This window comes from Antedon bifida, chromosome 1 (assembly GCF_963402885.1).
Source record: "Antedon bifida chromosome 1, ecAntBifi1.1, whole genome shotgun sequence".
NCBI classification, from domain to species: domain Eukaryota; kingdom Metazoa; phylum Echinodermata; class Crinoidea; order Comatulida; family Antedonidae; genus Antedon; species Antedon bifida.
Window position 1 is genome coordinate 19,916,151 of NC_136226.1, and position 25,669 is coordinate 19,941,819.

The 25,669-nt window shown below is 35.4% G+C and overlaps 1 protein-coding gene across 1 annotated transcript in view; it reads left to right on the top strand.

Annotated features, from left to right (window-relative positions):
- The first annotated feature begins 378 nt into the window (after positions 1-378).
- The window catches only part of LOC144845110 (max-like protein X), a 43,184-nt gene continuing 17,893 nt past the window's right edge, over positions 379-25,669 (top strand). Inside the window, exons 1-5 of the mRNA XM_078702265.1 lie at positions 379-546; positions 12,435-12,497; positions 12,902-12,997; positions 16,357-16,457; positions 25,462-25,558. Coding sequence (XP_078558391.1) covers positions 531-546; positions 12,435-12,497; positions 12,902-12,997; positions 16,357-16,457; positions 25,462-25,558 — 373 coding nt within the window. The 5' untranslated portion in view covers positions 379-530. The remainder of the gene's footprint in view (positions 547-12,434; positions 12,498-12,901; positions 12,998-16,356; positions 16,458-25,461; positions 25,559-25,669) is intronic.

The following is a 25,669-nucleotide window of genomic DNA, read 5'->3' on the forward strand; positions in this document are numbered from 1 at the left end:
AATAAATAATAAATAAATATATTTTTAGGATATTTCCAAACATATTTCAGCAAAAAAATTTAAAAAGTCCGTGGCTGTAGCAGGTTTTGAAATTGGTGACATTTGCAATTACCATTTTCGCACCTCAGATATTGGGAATTATATTAGTTATTAGTAATTACACACAAAACTAAAATATAAATTTGTAATTAACGACATGGGATAACAGTTTTAGCCCACTTTGTGTCAGTTGGGGTTTTACAGACGTTTTTTAATTATGGCCACATTTTGGGGATTTGGCATTATTTTTCCCAATCTGGCATTATTTGAGACAGGACGGCATAATTTAAATTTTATCGCTGGCAACACTGCCTCTACTACACACTATTTGGAGACTGATTGCAGGTTGCAGCACCAATTTTTATCATCCATCATCACCTAGGCTAGCTACTAGAGTGGTGGTAGGCTTAGGGTAGGCCTATCTGGACTGTAACCGCTTCTGACTTTTGTTTTAGTTTAGGTGAAAGTCTAATCTGAATGATTTCGAGGTTATGGAGAATCTTAATGGTAAATTTAAAACTTGTTTTTCAGGTAAACAGACGATCGGGCTCACACGACACACGGACGATCCACTAGGCCTAGGCCTAGTATCGGGGTAACGGGACGATTCGGCCCTGAGACGATTCGGCCCTGGGACGATTCGGCCCTGAGACGATTCGGCCCGGGACGATTCGGCCCTGAGACGATTCGGTACACTTAAATTTATCGGCTTTGATATGCATTTTATAAGCATAAAATAAGCTTTTTCCCCAAACTTTATTTCCAGAGAGACTATGGGGTAGTACTACTAGGTAGGGATAAAGATGCAATAAAGCAAACATTTTGAAAACATTGTCGAAAATGATCAATTTTTAGTCACGCGAACGATGTAAACAAGTTACGCCCTCTGTTGGCCGCTTGGCGAATGCACGAAATAAACAAGGTTTTCGAAGTAATAAATTGAATATAAAATTAGGTTTTTTTGATAATTTATTATATATATTATATCAAAATTGTCAATATCAATAAAATACGGATTGTTAAACACCTTTAAAAACTTGATAAATACCCAAAAAAATGAATATGAATTTGGTCTAAAGTGGGATGTTTCGGCCCAAAAGTGGGCCGAATAGTCCCGGGCCGAATCGTCCCCGAACCCATCATAATACTAGCCTAGGCCTACCTGTAAAGAGACGATCGAGCCCATTTCTTATGGGCCCGATCTTCGGGTGTCTAGAAGATTGACAGACGATTAGGGCCAAAGACGGTCAGGGCCAGACAATCGGACTTTTTTTAAGACGATCGGGTACAAACGCGGACGCTAGGCCCCTAGTTCCGTTTCGCACCTGTTTTTATTTCGACTTCCTTTTGACTCCAAATTTGTTAAGTAACTTATTGTGAATACCACACCTTAGAATTGGGCCTCATAAGTACGTTTATGAAAAAGAATCAAATAAAAAGTAACAAAAAACTCCTTAAAATTGATGATTTTACAGACATGTTTCTTGCATACCGTTCGCGAATTTAGCATACTCGAAGTTCAATATTTTCGTTTCTATGGAGCGCCAAAAAAAAGCAACTATAATAGATGGTTAAAAACTCAGTGGAATGCGTCTTCTTTTAATGCATTATTGAAATACAAGTTTAATTTCAATATATTTTGTCAATAAAAATGCTGTAACATGTTACTGCTACTTCAACGGCTTTATCATTATTATCATCATTTTGGAGTACGTGGAAATGCCCTAGCATGGATTGCATCTTATCTGAAGGATCGTTATCAATCAGTGTTCATTAATAATGCGCATTCGAATCCACTTCCCCTTAAATATGGAGTACCGCAAGGATCGGTCCTTGGACCGAAGTTTTATTCGATGTACACGAAGCCCATTGGAGACATCGTTCGGCGACATGGACTCGGCTACCAGTTGTATGCGGAAGATACGCAAATGTACGTTTCTTTTCGCCCAAATGACAAGTCAGTAAATACAATCTGCTCTAATTTCGATGGAAAAATGTGTTTCAGATTTCAAGTTATGGATGACCCAAAACATACTTAAATTAAATGAAGGAAAAACGGAAGTGATACTCTTTTCGTCGCGGTACAATAAGACCAGTATAAATTTGGACGTGAATGTCGGAAACATAGTTCTAAAACCAACGTCGACTGTGAGAGACCTCGGAGTAATTTTCGACAAACATCTTACTATGGATTCACATGTACAATCGATCTCGAGGCAGTGTTATATGCACTTACGTAACATCTCTCATATCCGACGTCATCTAACATATGATGCCACGAAATCATTGATACAGTCGCTGGTGATCTCTGTAACGCCTTACTTTATGGTCTGTCGACTACAACTATTGATAAATTACAAAAAGTCCAGAATACGGCAGCGCGAATAATTATGAAAACCTGTAAATATGAGCACATTACACCTATTTTGAAGGAGCTCCATTGGCTACCGGTGCAGGCACGCATAAAGTATAAGTTTCTTGTACACACCTTCAAGGCATTGCATGATCAGGAGCCGACTTGCATCAATGATATGCTGAAGGTTTATCAACCAAATAGGCCATTACGATCACAGGATTCTTTTACTTTATGTGTTCCTAGAGTTAAAACTAAATCGTATGGTGACAGGTGTTTCATGAAGGTTGCGCCGACTCTATGGAATGCTCTTCCATACCAGCTCCGCAGTGCTTCCTCCTTGAACATTTTTAAGGGGGAACTTAAAACACACTTATTTGTCTCAATGATTTATTTCAATTTGAATATAGTATATTGATGCCTATTTTTGTAATCTTGTATTTTTCTACTGCAATTTGTTTGGTCAATTATTGTGCAATAATATTTTTAATTTTTAATCAATTTAATTAAATTAAAATAAAAATTTAAAAAAAATAAATTAAATAATAATTAATATGTAAATAAATTGTATTTTTGTAATCGTAGTTTAAGAAATTCCGACCTATTTTGTATATCGTTCATTTTATTTTCTATTTTATGCGATTTTAATTAATGTACAGTAAGAATATTTATAACTTAGTTTAAGAAATCTTATTTCGTATAATTTGAGGTTACTTTTGTAATTATTGCTTATGATGTTTGTCTTTATGATGTGAAGCGCCTTTGAGCATGAGTTTTCATGAAAAGGGCGCTATAGAAATCTGGTAAATAATTAAATAAATAATCATTGTGCTGTTTTCAAGTATCAACATCACTACCTAGCCTAGGCCTAAGACATAAGCCCCTTTCTCACAGATGTGCCTGCAATATACCGGTACAGTGCTGGCGCCGTGCTGGTATCGTTACCGGCATATACCCATTCTCATCGGACTATCGTGCCGGAAATATAACCGGCATGATGCCGGCATGATGCCAAGACGACCTGTTCTCACAGAAAACCATACCGTCATGGTAATGGTATATTCCTGGCACACAGCTCTGTGAGAAAGGGGCTTAAGAGGAATATTATTTAGATCATTGAGGTATAAATCTACAGTACATGTAATATGATGATGAATTTGTCGATTTTTATTACAACATTTTTGTTGCATTGACATTGACAAAATATATTAAAATTTAACGTAATTTTCACCAATAAATGCATTAAATATATGCATTATACTGAGTTTTTAGCCCTCTATTATAGTTGCTCTTTTGGCGCTCCATAGAAACAACAACATTGAACATGGCGTATGCGAAAAATTTACGAACCGATGTGCGAGAAACACGTCTGTAAATTCATCAATTTAAAGGATTTATTTGTTACTTTTTATGTGAACTCCTTCGTAAAAGTATTTTTGAGGCCTAATTCTAAGGTGTGGTATTCACGATAAAGTTATTTAACAAATTTTGAGTCGAAATAAATGACCGGTGCGAAATGGAGCTAGCGCCGAAAAGGCGTGCGGACGTTCGGGCCAAACTTTGTGGACGTTCGGGCCAAATTTTGTGGACGTTCGGGCCAAACTTTGTGGACGTTCGGGCTCAACGCCTAAGACGATCAGGCTCAACGCCAAGACGATTGGGCCAATATAATTAGACGATCGGGGCCCATTATAAAATAAAGGAAAGACGATCGGGTACACGAAAACGAATGGATTTATAATTGTTCACCATAAAATTAAGGGTGTTCTTTCCAAGAGTTTGTGATACAAATACGGTATGTACATGAGGCTTAGACCTGTAAAGAGTATCCACATGGTCTCAGACCTCCCAAGTCTACCGCTACTCGCGGTAGTCTACCGTTGTTTGTACCCATCTACCGCCATCACTACGTTTTCTACTGCGAGAACTAAAATCTCCTTTGTTATAGCTTTTCATGAGGTAGGCCTAGTACACATTGTTGGAAATGCTTGGCGCCTTGGTTAAAAAATCAAAACATGAGACAATAATAAAGACAAGAACAAAATTGCTTATTATACCACTCCCTACTGTTTATATTAATTTGCAATTATGAGGCGATGAACGAACTTGTTTATTTAAAAAAATCGATGAACAGCATGCAACAATGCAAAGGTTTATCGCAAATAGCATGCGCGATGAATGGTGGGAAGGGTTTGGGAGCAATGAGCGCCACCATATCACCATTTGAAAAATGCATCAAAAAATCTCCTGCGAATTGACTTTTTAAACTTGGGACCCCTGTGGTCTACATACAAATAATGTTTTAGTGAGTTTTTTTTTAAATCGTGCAGTATGTAGAGCTAGAGCGCATACAGTATGTAGAATCTTCTTTGAGACACTCTCTATTCATGGGACACTTTTCCACGAAACAAAAGTGGATATATTAAGGGGATGGGGACACCTTTGAGTGTGCCAAATGGTTGATTCCCCTATTAAGGGGACATTGTTTGTCTATACCAATCACAATAAAAAAAAACAAAGAATTATTGGGACACCCTCTATTGATGGGACACTTTCCCACGAAACAAAAGTGGATAAAGGGATGGAGACACCTTTGAGTGTGCCAAATGGTTGATTCCCCTATTAAGGCGACATTGTTTGTCTATACCAAACACAATAAAAAAAAAACAAAGAATTATTGGGACACCCTCTATTGATGGGACACTTTCCCACGAAACAAAAGTGGATAAAGGAATGGAGACACCTTTGAGTGTGCCAAATGGTTGATTACCCCTATTAAGGGTACATTATTGTTTTTCTATACCAAACACAATAAAAATACCAAAGAAATTGTGCATTTCGATACTCATTTATTTATTTTGCCGAGAAACGGATTTACAAACGATACACTTGGCTATCGGGCCCAATGTTAAGACTGTCGGGCCCAACTTTGTGGACGTTCGGGCCCAAGCCTAAGACGATCAGGCCAAACATATAAGACGATCGGGCACATAAACAAATGGGCCCGATCATCTGTTCACTGTCTAGAAACCTCAGATCTCAAAGATATATCCAAGTTTTATAGATCTAGAAAACTCACTCAGACATCAAGATCTGAGTGAGTATAGGCCTAGGCCATCGGTTGAAAATCCTATCATTCATTCTCGTTCCAATTTTTGGCTACTATTACTACTATATTATTTCTTTAAGATAATTATGAAAATAATATTCTTATGTGAAAATCGTAGTGTTGAACCTAAAAATGCAACAATTCGAGAAAATGATGTTTAACCGTCAGTATTTTAAAAGTTCTTTACGCTAGATTGACCCATGACCTTTCTGCATTGTATTTATTAATTAAAGTATTATCTAAATATAACCATTTAATAAATTATAGACAATCAAATGTAAAATAAAATATGTTTTAATCTGTTTTGTAGTAAATTAAGGAAAACAGTTATGTTGGCTTTGACTGCTTCTCATAAACACTAACAGCATGGACATGGCTCCCTAATATACTCCCGACTATCTAAGTCCTTGAATGAATTATTTTTAACCGTGTTTGGACTCATGTCCAACACGGCTTCGTGCCTAATAGATCATGCAAGACCAATCTTGCAAGCCTCATGGAAACTACTTATAAAGCCATCGATGACAAGAAACAATGCGACACCATTTATAGGGATTTTAGCAAAGCTTTTGACAAGATCGAGTAAAATTTTCCCATAATCATCTCCTTTTAAAATTAAAACATTTTGGCATTTCAAGTAATTTATTTTCCTGGTTTTCTAGTTATGTTAACAACAGACAGCAACGAGTTGTCATTAACGGTATTTCATCTGATTTGCTTCTTGTTAAATCAGAAGTGCCCCAAGGATCCATATTAGGCCCTTTACTTTTTAATTTATACGTTAATGACATTCCTACTGTACCATCTTTAAATCATCACATTGTTTAATAATAATAATAATAAATGCTTTATTTCAACACGGAGAACTTGATCACCAAAAGGTGTTTTTCGTCAAGGCTGTGCAAGGCCATAAATTATTCTTAAAGTGGAGCTCCACCCAGAAAATTGCTATTTTTCATACATTTCAACTATTCTTTTAAAATATCATCCCTCATACTTCATATTTTTTTGAAAATTTTTTCAATGAGTATGATTTTCTTGAAAATCACGCCTTTTTGCGTTTTGGGGGGATACCTTGTAATTTCCTATTCTTTTACATGCAAAAGGGGGGTATATTTGAATATTCCTAAAAAATTAATTTCTTCACTAAAAAAAAAAAGTAAAATGTTTTTATATGTAATTTTTCCAGATCTTTTTATTTCTGGTATTGTTATTGCGAATACATTGCGCAATTTCGCGTAAATAGACACTTTCCCCCGTTGGGTCCAATTGGGTTTTTTACTTTGCTAGGGAGTATGATCACGTGACATTTCTCACGACATTTTTCACACTGCACAGCTGGCGATCTGTTATTGTCGCGATGTTATTTTTGACGGGCGAAAAGTATATTAAAACATTCTGGATGTGACCCTATCATGTTTCACAGTGTAATAAGTGATTATGAGATTATTACTAAAATGTCAAATTTAACAAGATTTGAGAAAGACGTGGCTATATATTCAATAAAGCTAGGCCTAGGCCTACTAGAGTATAGGTATGTAACGGGTGTGTAGAAAGCGACGACCTCGAATTGGACGACCCCAACGACCCGGGCGACCTCGAATTGGACGACCTAGAATTGGACGACCCATAACACGAAACCGACGACCCCTATAGCCTAGCCTAGCCTAGGCCTAAGTGTGGTATAACATCCCGAAGGCGAACATAGCCAAAGATCTTTAAACCATACCTTATATAATACTCGCAAGCAATTGCAATTGATTGAAAAAAGAAAAATCAAAACAGAAATATCGCCATTTGATACTGAATGTGTCGACACGAACAAACGAACAGATATGGAACGCCAGGAGTGCATCATTAAAACTGCATTCGACTCGATTAGCACACGAAATATCATAAACATGGTAAACCTTTTTCAGCGGCGGGTAAGTTTTGACCGTATACAATGCATATGTGAAATGTATTGTAAAGCTTTCTTATGGCCCTCCCCATGCACATGTTCGCAACACGCTGCTTGGTAGGCCTATAGTGTTCGTTATAAGAAGACAAGATGTAATTATACGTCCATGGTTTAACCATGTAATGTATAATATTTATTTCTTTTTAATTTATATTTATGTCGAATGCAGTTTTAATGATGCACTCCTGGCGTTCCATATCTGTTCGTTTGTTCGTGTCGACACATTCAGTATCAAATGGCGATATTTCTGTATTTTTTCAATCAATTGCTTGCTTGCGAGTATTATATAAGATGGTTTAAAGATCTTTGGCTATGTTCGGCTTCGGGATGTTATACCACACTTAGGCCTAGGCTAGGCTAGGCTATAGGGGTCGTCGGTTTCGTGTTAATGGGTCGTCCAATTCTAGGTCGTCCAATTCGAGGTCGCCCGGGTCGTTGGGGTCGTCCAATTCGAGGTCGTCCAGAGCCATATATATAAAGAGTTACGACATTGAAAATTAGAAGCCATTTTTGTGTCAAAGAATTCGCACGCTGAGGGCGCGCGCGTCTCTTTTGTATAGCGTTTTCCTATAGTTCATGCATTATTTTTAGATTTTTTTGTCTATGAAATAACGCTTATATTCAGTTTTTATTTTAGTAATTAATTTTATTAATGGTATTAATTTGGTAACATATATATATTTTGTCTATAATAACAAAAGAATAAATGCTAGGGCCTACATGCAAGTCAGGATACATCAAAGCATGAACCAATACAAAAAACACACAAATTCACCCCTCTTTTTATACAGTATATGGCTCTCTGTGTGTTTTTGACACAAACTTTCAGAGACTCGTTCATCATTTCATTTGTAATAATTTGCCTTTATTATTTTAATCTTGTTCATACTCTATTCAATATATTAACAAATATATCCACGACACTTTATTATTTTATTTAGTCATCAAAGCATGCATTATGAATTGAAAATATTACATAATTGTTAATAATAGGACGTAGTTATGGGATGTTTCGTTCCAAAATCAATCAATCGAACTTTATAATGTACTAGCGCACGCGCGCGCAATATTCTTTGCCGCAAGTACTTCTGTACGCTGTGCACATCGATATTTCACTGTAAAATGTGCAATTACATTTTTTTAAATATAAGAAAAAGTTTAAAGTATTTTCTTGCTCTTATACTTTACATGCATTAACGGAGACAAGTTTGACACAAATTGATCTGCATATCACGTGACTATAATTCAATGTCGTAACTCTTTATATATATGGCTCTGAGGTCGTCGCTTTCTACACACCCGGTATGTAACGATGCTGCTTGGCCTCTAGCTGGCTGCCTGATAGCCTTACACTACAGCAGTGAAGTTTGTTCTGGCACCCAATCTCGGCCTACCCATGGGCCATGATAGGGTGCCTGAATAGTTGCTTTTCATTCAGACATAAGCTTCCACATCCGTTACTATTCTTTACTATTCTGAGCAATACCAGTCTTGTTTTGTAGAGAATTTTGTGTTTCACAATTCTTAATGTGCGAGAAAACCCAGGAACGATAAATGGGACGAAACGACCAAGCATTTTCGAACCCATGACTACAGTCCTACCTAGACATAAATTCAAGCCTAGCTAGCTAGGATGAGCAGACGATTTAGCTAGGCCTAGCTTAAAATTAATAAGCAATTTGATTAAGATTATATGCTGTTGTTGTACAGTGAAAATCATGATGTTACATGTAAATTATGCTGACATTTTTATCGGAAATATTACTTGGGCCTAAACAAATCGTATTAATTGTGTGTATATTAAAACAGGGAGTTGTAAAAATTATTTTACAACTCCCTGGTATAAAATTGATTCGCCATTTTCCCAACACATAATTTACCAAAGGGGAGACATTTCACCAACGCGTTCACCGGCGACTAAAACGCGTCAGTCTCTAAGTGTAACGCGTTTTGCGACGTATTGTAAACTAATAACCCCTAAGTTACTGAAAAAGTGTAATGTAGTAAAAAACACTATTTTCTGACCGATTTTGTAGAAATTAGTTTTTGGAAAATATTGCCATATCTTCCCTGTTTTTTGTATGTAATCACTTTCAATTAAACATACTTAAACATAATATAAGCTGAGAAAGTCTGAGTGTAGCTCCACTTTAAAATTAACAACAAAGGTATACAGTGTGGTATAAAAACCATAGAGGAAATTTTCCCATGATAAAAACATAAAAACAATTTTAACATACTGTAAGCTACAGTACACAATACATTCAAGCAAGTAATAATAATTTGATTTAAAGGTAAAAAGGATTATTTATGAATGAACAGAATTTATAAAAAAGAAAAACAATTTAAAATTAAAAGATGCAAATTCAGGTACTGTATAATATAAAAAAGATACATCATAAAACATAGAAATTAACCTGCCTACAAGTCTTGTGCATTTAAATTAAAATATGCTCTTTGAATTTAGCAAGACTTAGCACCGCGATTTTTTTGTATTCAGTTTTTGGTTTTTCAACATATAATGGATTCTTTGATCTTGTGTTATATTGATGTATGCTGATGATCTTAAAATTTATAAAACATTTAGTTTCAGAGAAGATTCAAGTCTCTTTCAAGATGACCTTCACCGATTGTGTGAATGGTCACAGAAGTGGGGATTGGAACTCAACCCCGGAAAGTGTAACATTTTAAGTATTACCTTAAGAAAGCTCCTATTATTTTTTATTATACCATTACTGATAATTTTATTGAAAGAGTTCCTACCCAAAAAGATCTTGGTTTATGGTGACTCTAAACTTAATATTTCTGTTCATGTAATGAAACCGTTAAAAGGGCTAACCGTATGTTGGGACTCATGTGGAAAAACTGTAAAGATCTTCACCCCCAAACCAAAATTTCTCTTTATCAGATGCTAATTCGACCTTTTGATTTCGGTTCTGTTATTTATAATTCAATTAGTGTGGTTCATGTCAATCGTATTGAAAGGTTCCATCATTGTTTTATGTGATTTTTCTCATATAAGCAAACTGAGCAAATTAATTCTTTTTAAATTTTTTAATTAAATTTTTATCACCTAAATTATTTCGAGCTTTAATACCTTAATCTTAAGTTTCTATATAATTCTGTACATAGTAATTTTGATTGTAATTTTATTTCTTGTTTCTTTATCCATGTACCTTCTCTTAGATTAAGAATCACATTTCATGTTCCTATTAGGATGGTGAATGCCTGTCAAATGGATTGTTGTAGACTTAGTAAATTATATAATTCTCTTTCAGTTAAAGATAATGGCCTTGATATTTGTTCATATTTGTTCACTCTCGTACTGTACATTTAAAAGTAACACATCCAAATGCCAACTTTAAGTCAATGGCTACCAGATGTCTCTATGAGACGGTTATTTGAACCAGTACCAGTACCAGTAAAGAACAGAGTGTTAAGTTTATTATAATGTTCAAATGCTACCTTATTATAATGTTTACTATTTTAGCATTTGTTCTTGTATTTGTATCCGTTTTGTGTATACCCTCCTATTATTGGCGAATTTCTCTTGCTGTTGGTTGGGTTTGGAAATAAAATAAAATAAAATTGGGGTGAAATTACAGGCTTACCATATCTCAGAAACTACTAGTCAGAGAGAGTTGATTTTTCACTCATTTATTCAGAATGTACATATTTATGAAAAAATAGGACCGCTTTGTAATTCCCAAAATCACACCTTTTTCACAAACCGCGAAAATTACGATGGCTGTTGGAAACCTGTATCTGAGTCATTTGAGGCCAAAACAAAGTCTCTACAGACATTTTAATCGTATTATGTATGCAAACATTGAGAATCAAATGTTGTACTTCCGGTCATTTTTTCGTAAAATGTTTCATTAGAGCAATGTACATGCTGAATAAATGAGTGAAAAATCAACTCTCTCTGACTAGTAGTTTCTGAGATATGGTAAGCCTGTAATTTCACCCTACTGTACAACGTCTATGAACTTTCGACGCGAGCTACTTGGGTAGTGCATTGTTTTTCTCTTTTTATCATAATTAACCTTAGAACACACATTTAAGACAAGGAATGACCTGGTTTAATGTTTTTAAAGTTATATATATATGCATTTTTACAAAACATCAAAAATTGCAGGTCTAGTATCTTTAAAATATAAATAGGCTATATTTAGAGTGTTAATTGTATTTTATCTATATATAAATTATGCTTAATTCTGTAAAACGCACGTCACCCTAGCTGGTCCATGTGTAACATTTTAGCAGTCGTAAGAAGATATTATTAAACAGAATTTCTGATTTCATCGGTAGATTTTCAACCATCCGCGGTATAAGTAATTTCCGGGTTGATGAAATCACTTTCTGATCTAGCTGGTAATGTTGGCCGTTGGCAGCGACATTCATATTTTGCTTTTTTCATGGGCCACGCATGAAGTTAGCAAAATGAAAATTGTACTGCAAAATAGCAATCAAATAAAATAATAAATTATCTGAGTATATTGCAGGGAATGTCAGAAATCGGTTAAAAATTACATTACGCCTATATCTTTTTCTGAAGCATTGTGCCAGTTGATTATTTAACAATTTTTATGCCAGAATCTCCTCAAAAGTATGAAAGTTTTATTCAGACTAATATAATAATAATAATATTAATAATGAAAATTAATCCATTTCGTTGACAACCTATAGTATGCTGCGACAAAACCAATTTTTGCCCACCAAGATGGCTGCTCCTTAAGTACTGTGGGGAAAATGTGATGTCAGTATTTAAACAATCTACAGTATATACACACAAGGAGGAAAACATTTCCTCCATGATACACACAAGTTGATCTGGAGGTAGTATTTGAATTTGGTGTGTTGGTCAAATTATAGTAAAATTCTTTTTACACAGTTATATATTGAGCATTATTATGTTACAAATTATTTGTTGCAGCTTGATGTTTTATTGTGTTTATTATTGTTAATTTCAGATGACAAGTCTCTTGTCACAATGTCAGCTGATTCAAGTTTTGCAGACTCGAGTTTTGATCATAGTAAGATTACATTTTTAAACCTAAGTTTTATTTTTGTGCCATGCATTATGTTATATGATTCTATGATAATTGTACATACTACATATTTCAATCTCCTCTAAAACTGCTTGCAGGAGAAATATAACCACTGCACACTTTTCAGTCTAACTTTATGAAATCACATAATTGGTTTTTACTGCAATTATTCATTCTTTTTCAATAATATTTTATTTGGTGATTGTGCTTTGTTATGCATGAGTACCATACTCGAAATAGGTAAGCATTGTTTTAGTGTGGATATCTCCAGTTCTACATTTGTTTTCATGAATTTTTTATAATGCATAAACTAAATTAAAAATAGGTATGCAAGTATCAAATTTATAGGTTTAACATTCACATTCAATGCATGCTGATTTTGTCAACAGGCTTCACCGAAACTGATGTAAAAGTGGAAGCACAATCATTGTCTCGACAGAATAGTTTGCCTCGAAATGGCAGCTCATCTTCCCTCCAGTTAACAGGTCAGTTACCTTATATGTAGGCTACTGTCGGTAAATCAATGCACACAACCAGCCTTGCCAATCATGTTTCACCTCACAGAGCAAGAAATAGCCACCTCTGTCTCCGATTGACAATAATTGGCCCAACTGTGTGGACGTTCGGGCCCACGTATGTGGACGATCGGGCCCATTCTAAAATAAAGGGAAGCCGATCGGTCCACGAAAATGATTTGGATTTATAATTGTCTGCTAAACGGTATATTTTTGGTAGCAAAAAAGAACATAAAGAATAAAATCAACATCAACCACGACATGCTACACAGGATGCACAGTCAGTGGGACCCATGTACGATCAACAATTAAGACGATCGGGCCCATAAAGAAATGGGCCTGATCGTCTCTATGATGGGCCCGATCGTCCGTGGGCTCAATCGACCATGGGCCCTAGATGGCCCGGTGCTACTGCACTTTTGCACCACAATCTCTCTCATTCACCTATTCGCTACTCGCAATAGCGCCGAAAAAATAAATGCTTACACACTGTTATAGGGCATCCTCAATTGCAAGATACTGTTTCCATCACATTCCATAATGTTAGATAATGTAAATTTAATTTCCTTCCTAAATACGGATCTTTGATCGAAAAACACCCCACTGTACGCCTGAGGTGAACCTGGTCTGTTAACCTCAGATATATACCCTACAACCAGGTGAATAACTCAATGTAATTTAGTATAATGGTTGCAGTGATCGCAGTGTCTCTAAATAAAACGCCAAATATGCCTATTTTATGCCTTATGTTTCTCGTCTATTTTTTATTTTCACTACATACCATTATTTAATTATATAAAAACCTTTGTACTTGAGAAAAAAGTTCCGATAATACACTCCACTCTGCACAGGGGTGTAAATAAGAATAACATGTGCACACGGACCATGGCGGTAATTAACTGAAATGGAAAATGATCAACGCTTTGGCATTTTTGGAGAGTTGTGATGTCAGCATTCATGTGTAGAGAGATAGCTAGCTAGACTCGGGTAGTAGCAAAGATTGTATATCGCTGCTGCGCTAAATAATCTTTGGTAGTAGGAGGAGTACGTGTTTTGAAAAAAGCTCAGTTGTTGGTATTTTCCGAAGATAAATATATCATAAAGTTCTTTCACTACGTAGGCCTATTTTTTAAACAACTAAAATGATAATGGTGACTACCCTACAGCAGTCACACATGTGAATATACAAGACAATTCTTGCTGATTTGCATTATGTACATAAACAATTGATTCAGCAGTGTAATTACAAATGTCAGTCATTGGTTCTATTGTTATTTATTTCAAAGGCCTGCCATGTAATTTTTGGTGCTCTTTGGATGTTTAATGTAATCAAATCGTTGTTTTTGTACTAAGTACTTTACTTAGGCCTAGTCTGTGTCAGACTCTACTCTTGCTAGCTAGCTTGTTGGAGAGTGCACCATGTGGTCTAGCTAGTCTGCTATCAACTGGGTGTTGTAGGCTTGGAATTTGAAGATGAATGTAATTAGAATTTTACTGTGACTTACTGTTCATCTTGTTGAAGATAAACAGGGTCAGTAATCTAAAGATAGTCACAAACTCCCATACTACGCTCACGCTAAGGTCAAATTTGCGAAATGTCGCAGATTTTTTCTTTAGGAAATTTTAAAAACCATGTACAGTAAAACCTTCATGTACAAATGATTTCAGAACAATCGCGAGATTTATGATATATAAGTGTATGGTAAAATCTACCTCTTGAGTCATGTTAACATACAAGAGATAACTGTAGGTACCGTCACTTAATTTGCTAATTTGACCTGTATTAGGCTTAAATTTGCCAAAATGTTTAGTCTGGTATTTTGAAGAAACACTCAATATCCAGAAACAATTAAAAAATTCAACATTTTTAAATATTTTTTACGATTTATTCAAAAAGTGTGTTATACTAGAAATGTTTGTGCTACAATTGACAAGGGCCTAGAGGTAATTATTCGGTTCAGGGACGATTCGGCCCTGAGACGATTCGGCCCGGGACTATTCGGCCCACTTTTGGTGGGACGATTCGGCCCACTTTTGGGCCGAAACATCCCACTTTTTGGGCCGAAACGTCTCACTTTAGACCAAATTCATATTAATTTTTTTTTTATTTATCAAGTTTTTAAAGGTGTTTAACAATCCATATTTTATTGATATTGACAAAGTTGATATAATATATATAATAAATTACTAAAAAAACGTAATTTTATATTCAATTTATTACTTCGAAAACCTTGTTTATTTCGTGCATTCGTCAAACGGCCAACAGAGGGCGTAACTTGTTTACATCGTTCGCGTGACTAAAAAATGATTATTTTCGACAATGTTTTCAAAATGTTTGCTTTATTGCATCTTTATCCCTAGTAGTGCTACCCCATAGTCTCTCTGAAAATAAAGTTTGGGGAAAAAAGCTTATTTTATGCTTATAAATGCATATCAAAGCCGATAAATGTAAGTGTGCCGAATCGTCTCAGGGCCGAATCGTCCCGGGCCGAATAGTCCCGGGCCGAATCGTCCCAGGGCCGAATCGTCCCGGGCCGAATCGTCTCAGGGCCAAATCGTCCCGTTACCCTTAAATATTCTATAGTTCTCCCCTCCTGAGCCTGAATCATGGTGGTGTTCAGGTACAGTAGTGTGTAGTAAAAACAGGACAGGCTGCCTGTCCCACCAGAACATATTACATTTCAACATTTTCCAAAAGTGGGACAATCATACTGTAGTTGTTTAGTATGATGTACGATGACATCATTATGACATTATTGTCAGTATCATTGTCAGACAATATGCCAAAGAGTGCAAGATTATTAGTTTTTCATGTTTGTCTGCATGGTATAGCATGTAATAATTTGTAGATATAAATTTACTAATTGCAACAAACCAGAGTATTGAATAGTTATATCATATATTAAATCAATACTGCAGCAAAGTAATATTATATTCTTATGAGGGATTATAATTTATTCAGTTAAATGTACTTACCGTATTTATTCAAATAAACGCTCTGCATTGAATAAATTACACCACCCCCCACCCCCATAGAACACCCTGCCATATGTATATACAACATTTCTATTTGTGATCTACCAAACATTTTGATACAATTTTTATTGTATGTTATCACTTTTTAATACTAGTTATATTTCATATCTAGCAGGAATTTATGTGATTAAACTTCCCTTCCCCACCCCCCAAAAGGCTTTCCAGGACAACCAGGACGTTTAATCGAATAAATGCAGTATCTATTATTATTATTAACTACAATACAATAGATTTAAAACATGAAAAAGGAAGTTTAAATGTTATGTTTTCAAAACATACTGTATGTCTTATAGATGAAGAAGAAGAAGGTGATCAAAATTCATATTTAAGCCCAAGAGACCGTCGGCGAAGTGCGCACACCGCAGCCGAGCAAAAGAGAAGGGATGCGATTAAGGTAAAAAAATAATGTTATAACACACCTAAATAGATTCTAATCATTTGATTGGACAATTGTGGGTAAAATGTTGAAATGATTTTGTGATAGTATTTTTTGTTTTTTTTTGTACGAAAAAAAAGTCTCCAAGGCCAACTGTGAACATCATCCCTGCGTGAAATCCAATAGCGCTGCCTGTTGTTTTGCTTGTTTTTGTCATAAAACAATAACATTCAAAATGGCACTTATTTAGATCTAACATTTTTGAAGACAAAAGATCATTTAAATTAGCTTCAGATATTTTGTATGATTTTTGATTGATTAATTGGAACAATTATACAATGATGTGTTGAATGATTGGAAAAATCAGAATTAGCCTAGAGATCAGTTTCAGTTTTTTCATATTGCTATTCAGGGTTTAGCCTGGCATAGGAATAAGTTGTTGACATAATTAAAAAACAAATAAAAAATTTGTTGTATTTGTTGGATGGTGGAATATTTTTATATCGTTGAAAGATAGCCTGCTATATATTTAATTCGTCTGCCACCACATTAAATATAGCAGTCAATCATTCTACTTAAAATATTCTCCACCATCCAACTCATAACATTATTTGTATACACTAATTAAGCTAGGTAGATTTATTATCGATACAGATGGGTACAATATGTCCATTTGACGTTTGATAGCGAGACCCAACAGGCCCATTGTGATTTTAAAACACATGGTTAAACCAGTCAATTTATTATTATCTCTGATACACTAATTTATATCAAATTATTGTCATTGTCAATGTCACTTACAATACTGCAGTTACATTTGTACTGACTTGCGTGAATTGCAATTAACATGGTCACGCGGGCCGTTGACTCCAACTAATCGCATGAATCGTTGGCTTGCAGTTTGCCAATACCCGCTATTGAAACGACTCAATTAACAACATACATTTATAATGTTGATTTGTATCTAGTCTTTGCCTACTAAAAACCAATATGAAGCTTTGCATGACAATGCTGATGTGAATCTGAATACAACATATGTATGCCAAAAAATCTACAAAACCAATGATCCGAAACTTGGTTATTGGTGATTCAATGGTGAAACATATCAAAATAAGGGGATTACATAATACTCATTTATTTTATTTATTTATTATTTATTTATTTATTTATTTATTCATTTCCCAACCAACAGTGAGCTCATGGTTCACCACTTACAGGAGGGAACACAGACAAACACGAACATATACAATAAAAAACATTAAACTAAACTACTAACAATGTTACAAAACTTACGGAAATTATTACTAAAGATATCTAACTCAGGGTTTCTTAAAGTAAAAGAATTATAAGTTTGACTTAATCTACTAATAAAACCATTTTTTAAAACATTTACTCTACTAAAAGGAATATGAAAAGTAGTATTTCTTCTAAGACGACGACTAGGGACTCTAAGATAAAAATTACTAACTAAGTTACAGTAAAATAAAGAATTAATACATTTATACAAAAAAACAAGATCAAAAAAGGTTCTACGAGACTCAGGAGATCGGACATGGAAATGAAAGTCAGGATTCTGGTTGTGGCTGATGTAGCGTAAAAAACGGTTATGCGCGTAGACTGAGTTTTCGAAATAGAATTAAAAATAACAGAACTGAAGTTGAGAATGGGATGGATAATTGAATAATAAAGGTGGATTTTGGTTTGCCTGTCAAAATGTTTACAATTACGCCACATCAGCCCAAGCAGTCTATTGCACTTGCCAACAAGATAATCAATATGAAAAGAAAAACAAAGGGAACTATCAATAAAACCACCAAGATCTTTTTGCGATTGCACCCTATTAATGGGATTGTCATTAATTAAATAATTATAAAATAAAATGTTCTTTTTCAAAGTAATAGTTAAAATATTGCACTTTACTGGATTGAGGGACATACCCCATAAAGCTGCCCAAGAACATAGTTTGTCCAAGTCCACCTGAAGCCTGTCAGCATCCCCAACACTACCAATAATTTTGTATAGCTTAACATCATCAGCAAACATAAGACATCTGGAATGGGTGAAGAGTTTTGGGATATCATTGACAAAAAGATTGAAAAGGAGAGGACCAAGAATCGATCCCTGAGGGACACCGGAATGAATAGGAAGCCATTCAGAGGATATACCCTCAATGACCACTCTCTGGAACCTACCATTAAGATAACTACGAAACCAGGAGATAAAATCATTATGAAAACCAAAACGTTGTAATTTTAATAAGAGTAAATTATGAGGAACAAGATCAAACGCCTTAGAAAAGTCTGTGTAAATAATATCACATTGCTTCTTGTCATCAATGGCTTCGTAAACTGTGGTCAACAGGGTGGCAAGGTTTGTTTCACATGACCTACCAGTTACAAAGCCATGCTGACAGGAAGCAATGGTAGGAGAAACATGAGTCGAAATATGGTTAAAAACAATTTTTCAAACAATTTAGAAATGGTAGGCAACAGAGAGATAGGTCTATAGTTAGAAATCAATTTCTTGGTCCCCCCCCTTATGAATAGGAACAATATTGGAACGTTTCCAAACGGAAGGAAATTTTCCGGTTTTGAAGAGATTTATTAAAGAGGAAAGAAATAGGAATAGAAAGAGGACGAGAACAAACTTTAAGAACATGGTTACTGAGATTATCACATCCAGATGCCTTATGAGTCTGAATGGATGACAGTAACGAGTTAACAATTTCAGATTGAATAATTGGAGCATTGAGAATGCCGACAGAAGCCTCAGGCAGATGTTCATCAGTCACAGAAGGTCCAGATCTAAAAACTGAATGAAAATAACTGTTAAATAAAGCAGCCTTATCAGTGTTCTCACCAGGATTCACATCAAGCGTCACGCTTCCGCCCCCGGGGGGGACCATTCCGACACTAAGTACATGAGTCACAGCCCCGCCATGGTTGGGGCTGTGGCGAGGCGATTTTTGGTAATTGACACCCTAGATGGCGGGAAATGGTACTCTCGCACGTAACATTCATGTTGAGTGACACCTCTAGTTTGTCCGGAATACGCGATAAGAAAATGTTTTTGCGTTCAATACAAACGTCGGGGAGAAGTCCCCGATGAAATAAAACTAGTTTTCCGTCCCCAAAGGACACTTCATAGAGCGCTAGCAAACAGCACGATCGTAGCCTAGCCTACTTTTTCCGCCGCTAAACATACGCGATAAGAAACATTTTTTGCGTTCATTACGAACATCAAAGGGGAAGTCCCCGATGAAATAAAACTATAGGCCTACTCATCAGTAGAACAACTCTGTAGTTGGCCGGAAAGGACACTTTATAGCGTGCTAGCAAAGAGCACGATCGTAATCTACTTTTACCGCCGGTAAACATAGGCCTACGCGATAAGAAACATTTTTTGCGTTCATTACGAACGTCAAGGGGAAGTCCCCGATGAAATAAAACTATATGCCTACTCATCAGTAGGACAACTGTAGTTCAACGACGTTGTTAAACAAGATTTTTCGATGATCTGTCGGCTGGATTATTGAGGTGGGTGCGATAAAATATAAATATAATATACTTCCAACGATCGCCGAGTTGAGGTGTGGGTTTAACTTTGGTACTAAAAGTGGCCACCCCTAATTTTACACGTATAATGGACTACACCATGCAGGAACGCACATGGTATTTTCTTATCAGAGGGTGCGTGTACGTCAAAAGGAATTGTTTTTCCAACGATCCGATCCTTCGTGTCGTACACGTACACGTGTGAAATTTCTTATCAGAGGGTGCGTGTGCGTCAAATGGAATTGTTTTCCCAATGTATTGAATTGCGTGTGTTCGATCGGATCGGCGGTGGTGGGAGGATAAGCTAGGAGTACGTGTAATTTTTTTTCAACGAAGGCGGCTAGCTCGATTATTGAGGCGGGGGTGGTGCGACTTTATTACTTTCAGTGACCTCCGATCGAGGACCATTTTTAGCTTGATTATTAAAAGTGTACACCCCTGTATTTTAATGTATGTAACTATCTATACCACGATTTACCACGCACACGGCGGCCGGGACGATATTGTTTTGGTTTACACAAATATGTTCGATGTTTTGTCTACTGTGTATTATGCGTTTAGGGAAATCCCTTGCAATGAAGACAGGCGATAGTTTTGCGTCTCGTCTGAGTCGTGGAAACAAATCTTCTTGACATTATTTTCTATCTACTTCAGTGGTTTTTGTTGTGGTAAAACTCGGGAAGGGCACTCACGGCCAACGCAAAAAAGGGCAGTCCAGTAGTGGCCGTGGGTGCTGTTCATTTTCGAGGACATTGAGGCCAACTGGGAGGGCACCGACGGCACTGAGGCCGCGGTAAAATTCGAGGCCTGTACTTTACCGACGAAAGAGTAAATCCCACCGATCCATAGAGAGTCGATTCAGTGTGATATTGAAAATATCATTGATATTTATTTTTTAATACACATAACATTTTTACAAGAAAAACAATACAATCAATTCACTGTTTTATTTACAATATACAAGTTTTTTTCTGACAACAGCCAATAGATCGAAAGAGAGACATGGCAGTAACAAAACATGTGTTTACATCTCTCGACGGCGGCCGGTGAAAGCGTGTCTCAGTTGTTATAACACGCAGTCTTTTGTTTCTTTCTTGTTTCAAGCATGGCTTGTGGTCATGTCACGTGTCTCGTATGCATTAGGCTCTTTATGCATGCCACGCCGCGCCTCAGCTCTAGTAAGTACCTGCCTGTTATTAATCTATTTTTAGATTGGTTGTGGTTGATATTTTTAAGCGTCACGGATAAGGTTTTAAGCGTCACGGCCGACCGTAAAGCGTCACGGTAGAGAACCCAAGCGTCACGGTACCGTGACGCTTCAAAGGCCTGGGGAGAACACTGGCCTTATCATTTGTTGTCTCCGCGACCTTGTGCCCATGCGACATAACCGACGGATAAGAAGACGATTTAGTTTTGGTCTTTATCCACGACCAGAAGCGTTTGGGATTTGCCTTAAGATTCCCAGAAAGTGATTGCATATAACTTTTATATTTAAGTTTCGTAAGGACTTTAAATTCTTTTCTGGCAACGGAAAAAGCATGTTTAGATTCATGTGTATTAAGTCGTTTAGAGATACGAAAACATTTCTCTTTGTTTTTAAGAGCGACTCTAACTTCATTATCAAACCATGGCGGCATTTTTCTTTTAGGTCTAACAATAGGCACAAGATCACGGAGAGCAGCATCAACTAAATCATAAAAAAGAGAAACACTATCGTTAATATCATTGCACATATGGATTAAATCAAAAGGTATAACATTAAAAGCATTTAAAAGATCATCATTATTTACAGCCTTGAAACAATATGTCTTGAATCCCTAGAAAAGTGTTTTTGAATTGAAATTTTAAGAATAAATTAAATTGAAGAATGATCAGATTCAAAAATATTCTGACCAGCAGAAATATCCGAGATTAAATCAATTGAATTATTACACAAAATTAAATCTAAAACATTACTATTGCACGTTGGATTGACATTGCACTGAAACAAATTATGTCCATTAATAAAACAGTCAATAAAAAGTTCACCCAATGAGTTAGCAGGTGCAGTTCCAGATCCATCATTGGTCCACGTAATTTCAGAAAGATTCAGATCTCCAATAAGAACAATATGATGCCTTGAATACATGGCTGATGCATCTTCAACTGATTGTGCTAGTTGCAACATGACATCTCTTCCGCTGTTGGGTGGCCTGTAAATAACAGCAACCAGCACTCGTTTTGTCTTGCTTAGCTTAATTTCAACCCAGAGGATTTCAATATTTGGTTTCTCAAGGTGCTCCAGACGTCGAGACTTATACTGATTAGAAGCTAGGAAAAGAACACCACCACCTCTTCTGCCATCGTTCCTGTCCCTTCTATGAATTGTAAAACCATCACAGTAAAGTTTGGAGTCAAGAACCGTTGAATTTAGCCAAGTCTCGGTAAATGCAACAAAGTCGAACGTATTATTAATGAGGTGCACATTCAGTTCAGAATGATATGTGTCCATCTTGTTTTTAAGGCTTCTTATATTTTGGTAATAAAATGTTGGATTATTACTGTTGTTACTTGTGTTTGTGTTATCACTAGCCCTGTCCTTGTTTTCCTCTGCGGTGCCTGGATTTTGTTCAATATCACCGCATAAGGAAAGTTCTGGCTGAAAACTTGATGAACATTGAGGAGCCACTATATCGCAACTGCTTAATTTAATGAAAGACAGTGATGTAGATAATGTTATAATTCATGTAGGAACCAACAATTGCTGCAAAGCTTACTTCCAAAATCTTACATCTCGCATATTTTTAAGAATCTCAGGAAATGTGTACGTGTCTAGCATCTGCCCAAGACTTGATGACAAAAATATTAATCGGAGAGTACAATAACATTAACTAATTATTATTATGAATAGATAATATTTAAATGTTTTTGTCATGCATTACAATTACATTACATTTTTTAATTCATTGAAGCACATACGGCAAGACTTACTTAGGCCTACGCCATCATTCAACTTTCTAAAAAATTGCATTTGTAATATATTTCTTTTAAATAAAACTTACTTTCAGCTTTTTCGAAACACTTCTTGTATGTCACTGCTGAGCCGAACCCTTCCTCTGATCCTAGTTCTCCAAAGCATGACTCCGGTTCTGACCTTAGATTCTGATTATGATTGCCGCAGTAACAGCATGGCCCAAGTCCTGCATCCGTTGCATCCGGGCCATTTTTTCATGGCTGCCTTCTGTCAAAACACCTCCGTTTTTTTTTTCATTGAAATCTGGCTCTCATCAAATATCAATGAGGTCCAACTCTTGGGCGTACGTCCAACAGAACCTCTTGTTTGGCTTAGCCTTTAGTTTTTCAGACATACTGTAGTCAATGCAGTAGATAGATGAGGGTTAGGTTCATGTTCGGGTAGAGAGGATATAAACTCAGGGGAGGAATATAAAATACTTTCCTTTTTCACCAAGACAAAAATAGATGAGATGAATGCAAAAGTTTGAAAATGAGATATTTAGAAAGGAATGATGTCTTTAATGAAATTAAAAGAGTGCAATATAGTAGATCTATGAAATACAATTAACGAATTCTCACTTTATATATGTACAGTACAGCTATTAATTACTGCTTCGTTCCCACTCGTAACCTTTCGTAGCCTACATGCCTCTTGTAGGATCGCGAGAAAAAAACAATGCAGTTCGTAGGATCGCGATAAAAAACAATACCTCATAGCCACAAAGCTGGAATGTGGGTTACTTTGCAGTAATTTTTAGCTGTACTCTATAGTAAAAAGGTCTTTTATACATCAATATTAAGATATTTGTATAGCTATTCAATTTTGTGATGTATGTGTGTTTATTGTGTATGTATGTATGTGTGTGTGTGTGTATGTATATGTATATATTTCTACGGAACTTTCGCCAATGAGCTATGCTCGACGCGATTATGTGATCATGTTCCGAATATCAGCACTGTTTCTATAATTTACATCTTCCTCAACCTAAACTAACTAAAATGAAACATAACATTGGCTATAGTGGTTCTAAACTATTCAATAATCTACCTCCCGAAATGTCATCATCGTCCTCTAGCAAAATGTTCTCTTTTAAACTTAAAGATTATCTTATTTCAAATTATAACTAATTGTTTTCTCTATTTTGTAATATTGTTTAACTTTAGAAAGTTTTCGAAATTGCTTCCTTTTCTGTTGGTGTGTGTGTGTGTGTGTGTGTGTGTGTCTGTGTCTGTGATGTATATGTGCAGTTATGTTTACATTTATATATAAGTATATAATATTCTTACATGGCTTCCCAATATACAAGTTTTCAGTTGGATTTTTTTTTTTCCAATTGATAGATAACTTTCTTGGGTTTTTTGCCTCTTTCATTTTATATAACTGAATCACCTTTTTCATACATTATGATTTACTGTATTATAACTCAAAAAAAATATATATAAAATATCAGAAATTATAATGTTTTAATACTTAAATATGAATATGAAAGAAAAAAATGTTTACTTGAATTGAATTGAAAAAATTCAATATATAATATACATATAATCATAACAGGCACAGAAAAAAACGCTAAGGATGGAAAAGTCGCCACAACCAAGATTCGAACCCGGAACATTCTGCTTGATATGCAGATTTTCTTAACCTTAGAACACTGGGGTTTTTATGGTATTGTTCAAATTAAATTGATGGCGAATCTTTTACATCCTCGTCATGGTACGGCGGAGCATAGATATATATTCATAACTATCTAACATACTAAAAAAATCTATGTTAGCTCATTTTTGATATAGTTAGATGCTTTTTCATATATAATTAAATTGGAAAGTACCGTTTTGTATATGTTCTATATTGTGAAATGTTTTCTTCATTTAATGAATTATTATAGGTTATACATGACTTATATATACAAAAACAGAAAATAGAAATGAATTAATTTATGAGTTTGCTGTTAGTATTCCCTGTAACAATGTTTATCCAACTAGAAAATTGATGGCGTGTTTCGTTTCTCCAGAATTTTTGGATTGTTTTACAAAGAAATATCATAATGTTTTTTCATTTTCTATTTCAGTTTTAGATTCCTTGCATACATCAGTTTCGACCAACTTTGTTAACAAATATTTTATTTCAATTTAAAACTCAATGCCTAATTAAAATTCCCACTTTGCTTGAGATATTGGAATGGAGGCTTTGTTATTAACAATGTTTCTATAAAATATCAAAGATTTGTTTTTAATAATTAATATATCTACATATTTATTGTTCACATTTTCGACAATTGGTGATGTTACTATTTTTTTCCATTGATTTGGTATTTTTTTCCTATTCTACTTTTTGTATTCCGTTGAAATTAAAGTTCCTTACGGCCTTCATGAAAAACACCATTGAGATGTCACCGTCATAAAATAAAGTATAAAAATATATATTCAATTTGCGCAAATACATATGCTGAAATACTTTTTTATTGTAATTTCAGAAAGGTTATGAAGATTTGCAAAGTATTGTTCCAACATGTCATCAGTCAGATCCACTTGGTTCTGGAAAACTGTCTAAAGCCACTGTTTTACAACGATGTAAGCATGTACTATTTGAAGGCATCCACTCCAAGTTATTACAGACCTTATCTCCTTCTACGATAATTGTTTTTAATAGCTGAAAACCAGTTGAACAGCTCGAGTACATAA